This window comes from Sinocyclocheilus grahami, unplaced genomic scaffold, assembly GCF_001515645.1.
Source record: "Sinocyclocheilus grahami isolate Dianchi unplaced genomic scaffold, SAMN03320097.WGS_v1.1 scaffold1988.1, whole genome shotgun sequence".
In the NCBI taxonomy this organism is placed as follows: Eukaryota; Metazoa; Chordata; class Actinopteri; order Cypriniformes; family Cyprinidae; genus Sinocyclocheilus; species Sinocyclocheilus grahami.
The window spans coordinates 39,102-47,734 of NW_015507167.1; the positions used below are offsets into that span (position 1 = coordinate 39,102).

General features: G+C 43.8%; 2 protein-coding genes across 2 annotated transcripts in view; both read left to right on the forward strand.

The window, feature by feature from the left end:
- Positions 1–2,890, forward strand: part of LOC107573638 (TBC1 domain family member 13) — a 9,176-nt gene extending 6,286 nt beyond the window's left edge. The window contains exons 11-14 of the mRNA XM_016260077.1: positions 378–538; positions 837–894; positions 1,052–1,240; positions 2,285–2,890. Coding sequence (XP_016115563.1) covers positions 378–538; positions 837–894; positions 1,052–1,117 — 285 coding nt within the window. The 3' untranslated portion in view covers positions 1,118–1,240; positions 2,285–2,890. The remainder of the gene's footprint in view (positions 1–377; positions 539–836; positions 895–1,051; positions 1,241–2,284) is intronic.
- Positions 2,891–5,012: 2,122 nt separating this feature from the next.
- Positions 5,013–8,633, forward strand: part of LOC107573634 (ral guanine nucleotide dissociation stimulator-like) — a 41,207-nt gene continuing 37,586 nt past the window's right edge. The window contains exon 1 of the mRNA XM_016260075.1: positions 5,013–5,652. Coding sequence (XP_016115561.1) covers positions 5,617–5,652 — 36 coding nt within the window. The 5' untranslated portion in view covers positions 5,013–5,616. The remainder of the gene's footprint in view (positions 5,653–8,633) is intronic.

Sequence of the window (8,633 nt, forward strand, 5' to 3'; positions counted from 1 at the left end):
GTGTGTGTGTGTGTGTGTGTGTGTGAGGGTGTGTGTGTGTGTGTGGGGGTGTGTGTGTGTGTGTGTGTGAGTGTGTGTGTGTGTGTGTACTGGTTTATATATTCTGGTGGGGACTTAAACCTGAATACACACAGACTCATGGGGACCCGTGTCACGGTGGGGACCTAAATTGAGGTCTCCATGGGTACAAAAGCTTATAAATCATACAGAGAGATTTTTTGAGAAAGTAAAAATGCAGAAAGTCTCCTGTGAGGGGTAGGTTTAGGGGTAGGGTTGGTGTAGGGCAATAGAATATACAGTCTGTACAGTATAAAAACCATTACGCCTATGGAGAGTCCCTATAAACCATGGAAACACAACATGTGTGTGTGTCGCAGCAAGAGCAGAACATCAAGCCGCAGTACTTCACCTTCCGCTGGCTGACGCTGCTGCTCTCTCAGGAGTTCCTGCTTCCAGACGTCATCCGGATCTGGGATTCGCTCTTCTCGGATCAGGAGCGGTTCGAGTTCCTCATCCCTGTGTGCTGCGCCATGCTCACGTAAGATCTGACACACAGACGGCTTTAAAACACAATTAATGCATTCAGAATATTTCAAAATATTCAGTAATATTTAACTATTGGATGAGAACAAAATTTGAACTGAAATGATCTGAATAACGACTCTGTTGTCTTCTGCAGAGCTGCAGCTGAAATTGAGTTTGTTTCATAATAGATTCATTTTAGTACATTAACTATCATTGTTCTGTTCATTACTGCAAAGCTGCTTTGAACAAAATAAAATGAGAAATGATTGACTGGTTTTTCTTCTGTTCCTCACGTCTTTGTGTTTTTGCAGACTGATTAGAGATCAGTTACTGGCTGGAGACTTTACAACTAACATGAGATTACTGCAGGTAACACTCACACACTCACTCACTCACACACTCACTCAGACACTCACTCACTCACTCACTCACACACTCACTCACACACACACTCACTCACACACTCACTCACTCACTCACAGGCAGACACACACACACTCCTAACATGTGTTCTGCTGTTCTTCAGGATTATCCCATCTCTGATGTTCATGCCATCCTCATTAAAGCGAAAGAACTGCAGGATGATTTGTAGCTGCCACGCCCCCTTAGGCTCCGCCTCCAGCCTGATTATTGACAGCAGTGCCGCCCATCTCACCCGGGTGGGATCCAGCGTTTGCCTTTGTGTGATTGAGCGTTTGGTCTTACTGTCCCTCAGGTAGACGTGTGTGTGTGTGTGTGTGTGTGTGTGTCTGAGTGAGTGTGTGTGTGTGTGAGGCGCTCAAGTTGTTTATTGTTGCACTGAATGATTTTAAAGACCAATACACTGACACACTCTCTCTCTCTCTCTCTCTCTCTCTCTCTCTCTCACACACTCACACACACTCACTCACTCTCTCACACACACACTCACTCACTCACTCACTCTCTCTCTCACACACACACTCACTCACTCACTCACTCTCTCTCTCACACACACACTCACTCACTCACTCACTCTCTCTCTCACACACACACTCACTCACTCACTCACTCTCTCTCTCACACACACACTCACTCACTCACTCACTCTCTCTCTCACACACACACTCACTCACTCACTCACTCTCTCTCTCACACACACACTCACTCACTCACTCACTCTCTCTCTCACACACACACTCACTCACTCACTCACTCTCTCTCTCACACACACACTCACTCACTCACTCACTCTCTCTCTCACACACACACTCACTCACTCACTCACTCTCTCTCTCACACACACACTCACTCACTCACTCACTCTCTCTCTCACACACACACTCACTCACTCACTCACTCTCTCTCTCACACACACACTCACTCACTCACTCACTCTCTCTCTCACACACACACTCACTCACTCACTCACTCTCTCTCTCACACACACACTCACTCACTCACTCACTCTCTCTCTCACACACACACTCACTCACTCACTCACTCTCTCTCTCACACACACACTCACTCACTCACTCACTCTCTCACACACTCACTCACTCACTCTCACACACACACACACACACACACACTCTCTCTCTCTCTCTCACACACACACACACAGAAACACTCCAGAACTTTGGTCTTAAATACTACAATATAAAAACAGAACAGAGGGAAAGATTGGTCATGTGATGGACTTTATACAGCTGTATTTATATCAATGATTGTTTACTGTCTCTGACTGTCTGTTGCGTTTATTACCTGATCACGTATCTTTCACAAATGAACAAAACTACAGTCCTGCAGATGGATGGAGTGAACTGAAGCTTGATTCAGTGCTGTTCTGGAGAATCGCTCGATTATTGATGCACATGGATTCATTCAGGAACAGCATGAACTCTTTGATTCTCTCCAGAAGCGGCTCAACACTACAGACTGACCTCAGATCAGCTACTGCAGCGTGTCTGAGTCTCTCGTTCATCTACAGATCTGACGGCTTTATCGTCCCGTCAGCGACGTCATCAATCTGCACTAATAATCTGCATTAATTGCTCTTCATGCGTTTCTTCACACTGATAACCGAGCGCTCGTGTTTCTCTGGGGGAGAATCGTTTACGATTGTTTAATCGTTAGTGTTTTTATAAATGCTGCAGTTCATTTTTTAATGTCATGTTTTTGTATTTTAAAGCTCAGAGGATGTTGGGGAATGAAGGATCTTCTTTTAATCGGGGATTGTCAGGCCACACGTGTCTTTCTGTGACTGTGTTCGTTCATTATGTACTTTTGAAAACCATCGTTTTTCTTTTGCATGTGCAGATGTTTTTGTATGAACACATCTATAGTTCTTGCTGTTGTATATCAATGTTTTTACAGTGCTTGCGGATGCACAATAAAAAATTCAACCTTAAAATCTCTTTAAATGCAATTATGACTGTATGCTTTGATGCTAAGGACTGAGGTGGTTCAGAGCAGGCATAGTCAGGACTACTGTATATACCTGAGTGCATATCAGGAGGATCCCAGCGTAAGGAACAAGAGGATAGTTTCTTTTTAATGTCGTCCCGGATCGTGTCTGAGGATTGATCGGAGTGTTTTGTTTTGTAAACGAGGCACAGTGTCATGGAGAGTCACAAAGAAACATTTGTTAAAAGATGAAGCGGTACTAGATCTGACTGCAGCTGCATCACAAACCATAAGTACATGATTTCATAATGCTTTGTCTGGAAATGACCGAATGTTGTCAAAACACTCGCATGCAATAGTGTGGGGTGTTAATACGGTGTCCTATGCAGTGACGTTAGCCAATCATACCAGTGGCTGATTACTGACAAGCCTTAAAGGACACGCCCCTTAAAAACTGCTTGTTTTAGAAAGAGGGTCAGAATGAGGGTTTACTTTAAAGCGGTCACAGGATGCCCATTTTCCACAAGTTGATATGATTTTTAGGGTCTTAATGAAAAGTCTGTAACATAGTTTGGTTCAAATTTCTCAATGGTAGTGTAAAAACACCTTTTTACCCTGTCAAAAACAGCTCTTTTCAGATCAAGCCGTTTTGTAGCATTTCCCTTTAAATGTTAATGAGCTCTGCTGACCCCGCCCCTCTCTTCCGAGCCACTCTCAGAGAGACGGTTTACTTTAGCCGCATTCATCGTGAAACTTGCTAATTAGCACATTATTAGGAAAGGCGATTTGCAAAGATTCATTACAAAACATTACACTCACTTCTTCTGTAGATGAGGCTGGATCACGAATGATTCGCGTGAACATAAACGCATTTATGTAGATCGGGGGCGCATTCCCCATCTCTGGAGAGACCTAAGAATGGCTGTCCACCAACGTTTACCATCCAACCTGACAGAACTGGAGAGGATCTGCAAGGAGGAATGGCAGAGGATCCCCAAATCCAGGTGTGAAAAACTTGTTGCATCTTTCCCAAAAAGACTCATGGCTGTATTAGATCAAAAGGGTGCTTCTACTAAATACTGAGCAAAGGGTCTGAATACTTAGGACCATGTGATATTTCAGTTTTTCTTTTTTAATAAATCTGCAAAAATGTCAACAATTCTGTGTTTTTCTGTCAATATGGGGTGCTGTGTGTACATTAATGAGGAAAAAAATGAACTTAAATGATTTTAGCAAATGGCTGCAATATAATAAAGAGTGAAAAATTTAAGGGGGTCTGAATACTTTCCGTACCCACTGTATGTTCAAACAGCTTGTGAAAGTGCATGTAGCATCCTATGGCCCCTTTAAAATGATAATTTTCCCACTTTTTTTGTGCAAAAAACTTTATTAACATTATAAGTAAACCTCAAGGAACATATGAAAATAATATTTTAAAAAATCCATGTCGTGACCCCTTTAACTCAGAAAGATTGTGAAGGATTCATCAGTGCATGTGTTTCTTTTCTCTCTTTTTTTCATTTTAATCATAAATGCCAGGAGTTTTTTTTATTTTCTCTTGTATCTTTATCCTGTTAATATTGTTTATTAAATGTTTATTAAAACTCAGCAACACAACTGTAGCTGTACAACTTTACAACAGCAACACGGCAAGATTTATTTGACTTTCTGTTTACTCTATTTTGCAAAATCAGACAATATTGTGTGTAATATACATCACAGTATTAACTTATTGTAAATAAATATCACATTTGGAACTGGTCAGTGTTCAAAAAACGCTGGGAAATCTCTTAATGTAGCCCTACAAGAGAGATTACTGATAAACTGTCTGCCTTTCTACTTCGAGGACCGCGAGAGAAGTGTAGTTAGCCATAAGTTTCCAGGAAAAACAATACTCAAGTACAGATCCGCAGAAAGTGTACTCGAGCACAGTGCTCAGTACATGTACTTCATTACTGTCCTCCTCTGGTTATTACATTACAGCTGTTTGAAACCCTCGCATACTGTTCTGAAGCAGTGGGCTATGCAGTATGCACTGTGCAGTACGCAGCACACTAGTATGCAGTCAGCAGCGCTCTGTTTCCATGGAAACTCCTCCAGCAGCGAGGCCTCCATCCGTGTGTCATACATGAAGTGCGCCTGATGTAGTGTGTAGTATGTAGTGTGTAGTATGTAGTCATCTTCAGCGAGCACACGCCCTCCGCTCCCGTCGCAGACCCGCATCAGATCCGGATCAGAGTCAAGGACGCGGCCGCAGAACACATCATCAGATCCGGAGCCTCCGCGGGATTCGGGCCCGATTCGGATTCCGCGAGCGCTGATGGAAACGGACACACGGATCCGATCCGGATCAGATGTTCACGAGTGAAAGCCCGGGATCAGATCGATTAATGACGGATCAACAGATCTGCGGGGAAATATGCATGTGATGTGAAATCATTTCTGCGCTGATTCTTCTTCTTCAGCATCGCCTGCCTCCATTTTGAATCTGATTTAACATCAGGATTGTATTCGTGATTCCTGATTTCTTCCTCTCAGTCGCAGCTTATGGGGCTTTGTATAAAGCGGATTGTCGATCACTGAAGCCGGATTCTGTCTCGTATTGATCCGATCTGATCAAAGACAGGCTCGAAGTGATTCCAGCAGATTCGGCTCGGAGATGGAGGATTCGGATCAGTGAATATGTGCCCCTCATGAGAGAGGGGTGTTCATCTGCCCTGAACCCCGATGAAGATGATGAAGATGATGATGCTGGAGACACAGGTATCTCCCTCTCTCTCACACACACACACGCGCACACACACACACAGACAGACACACACACACACACTCTCACACACACACACACACACACACACACACACACACACACACACACACACACACCTGTCTATATAAGACCTTACAGCTCACAGTGCATGTCAGAGCAAATGAGAATCATGAGGTCAAAGGAACTGCCTGAAGAGCTCAGAGACAGAATTGTGGCAAGGCACAGATCTGGCCAAGGTTACAAAAAATTTCTGCTGCACTTAAGGTTCCCAAGAGCACAGTGGCCTCCATTCCTTAAATGGAAGACGTTTGGGATGATCAGAACCCTTCCTAGAGCTGGCCGTCCGGCCAAACTGAGCTATCGGGGGCGAAGAGCCTTGGTGAGAGAGGTAAAGAAGAACCCAAAGATCACTGTGGCTGAGCTCCAGAGATGCAGTTGGGAGATGGGAGAAAGTTGTAGAAAGTCAACCATCACTGCAGCCCTCCACCAGTCGGGGCTTTATGGCAGAGTGGCCCGACGGAAGCCTCTCCTCAGTGCAAGACACATGAAAGCCTGCATGGAGTTTGCTAAAAAACACCTGAATAAGATTCTCTGGTCTGATGAGACCCAGATAGAACTTTTTGGCCTTAATTCTAAGCGGTATGTGTGGAGAAAACCAGGCACTGCTCATCACCTGTCCAATACAGTCCCAACAGTGAAGCATGGTGGTGGCAGCATCATGCTGTGGGGGTGTTTTTCAGCTGCAGGGACAGGACGACTGGTTGCAATCGAGGGAAAGATGAATGCGGCCAAGTACAGGGTTATCCTGGACGAAAACTTTCTCCAGAGTGCTCAGGACCTCAGACTGGGCCGAAGGTTTATCTTCCAACAAGACAATGACCCTAAGCACACAGCTAAAATAATGAAGGAGTGGCTTCACAACAACTCTGTGACTGTTCTTGAATGGGCCAGCCAGAGCCCTGACTTAAACCCAATTGAGCATCTCTGGAGAGACCTAAAAATGGCTGTCCACCAACGTTTACTATCCAACCTGACAGAACTGGAGAGGCTCTGCAAGGAGGAATGGCAGAGGATCCTCAAATCCAGGTGTGAAAAACTTGTTGCCTCTTTCCCAAAAAGACTCATGGCTGTATTAGTTCAAAAGGGTGCTTCTACTAAATACTGAGCAAAGGGTCTGAATACTTAGGACCATGTGATATTTCAGTTTTTCTTTTTTAATAAATCTGCAACAATGTCAACAATTCTGTGTTTTTCTGTCAATATGGGGTGCTGTGTGTACATTAATGAGGAAAAAAATGAACTTAAATGATTTTAGCAAATGGCTGCAATATAATAAAGAGTGAAAAATTTAAGGGGGTCTGAATACTTTCCGTACCCACTGTATGTTCAAACAGCTTGTGAAAGTGCATGTAGCATCCTATGGCCCCTTTAAAATGATAATTTTCCCACTTTTTTTGTGCAAAAAACTTTATTAACATTATAAGTAAACCTCAAGGAACATATGAAAATAATATTTTAAAAAATCCATGTCGTGACCCCTTTAACTCAGAAAGATTGTGAAGGATTCATCAGTGCATGTGTTTCTTTTCTCTCTTTTTTTCATTTTAATCATAAATGCCAGGAGTTTTTTTTATTTTCTCTTGTATCTTTATCCTGTTAATATTGTTTATTAAATGTTTATTAAAACTCAGCAACACAACTGTAGCTGTACAACTTTACAACAGCAACACGGCAAGATTTATTTGACTTTCTGTTTACACTATTTTGCAAAATCAGACAATATTGTGTGTAATATACATCACAGTATTAACTTATTGTAAATAAATATCACATTTGGAACTGGTCAGTGTTCAAAAAACGCTGGGAAATCTCTTAATGTAGCCCTACAAGAGAGATTACTGATAAACTGTCTGCCTTTCTACTTCGAGGACCGCGAGAGAAGTGTAGTTAGCCATAAGTTTCCAGGAAAAACAATACTCAAGTACAGATCCGCAGAAAGTGTACTCGAGCACAGTGCTCAGTACATGTACTTCATTACTGTCCTCCTCTGGTTATTACATTACAGCTGTTTGAAACCCTCGCATACTGTTCTGAAGCAGTGGGCTATGCAGTATGCACTGTGCAGTACGCAGCACACTAGTATGCAGTCAGCAGCGCTCTGTTTCCATGGAAACTCCTCCAGCAGCGAGGCCTCCATCCGTGTGTCATACATGAAGTGCGCCTGATGTAGTGTGTAGTATGTAGTGTGTAGTATGTAGTCATCTTCAGCGAGCACACGCCCTCCGCTCCCGTCGCAGACCCGCATCAGATCCGGATCAGAGTCAAGGACGCGGCCGCAGAACACATCATCAGATCCGGAGCCTCCGCGGGATTCGGGCCCGATTCGGATTCCGCGAGCGCTGATGGAAACGGACACACGGATCCGATCCGGATCAGATGTTCACGAGTGAAAGCCCGGGATCAGATCGATTAATGACGGATCAACAGATCTGCGGGGAAATATGCATGTGATGTGAAATCATTTCTGCGCTGATTCTTCTTCTTCAGCATCGCCTGCCTCCATTTTGAATCTGATTTAACATCAGGATTGTATTCGTGATTCCTGATTTCTTCCTCTCAGTCGCAGCTTATGGGGCTTTGTATAAAGCGGATTGTCGATCACTGAAGCCGGATTCTGTCTCGTATTGATCCGATCTGATCAAAGACAGGCTCGAAGTGATTCCAGCAGATTCGGCTCGGAGATGGAGGATTCGGATCAGTGAATATGTGCCCCTCATGAGAGAGGGGTGTTCATCTGCCCTGAACCCCGATGAAGATGATGAAGATGATGATGCTGGAGACACAGGTATCTCCCTCTCTCTCACACACACACACGCGCACACACACACACAGACAGACACACACACACACACTCTCACACACACACACACACACACACACACACACACACACACACACACAGGTTTGTTTTTGT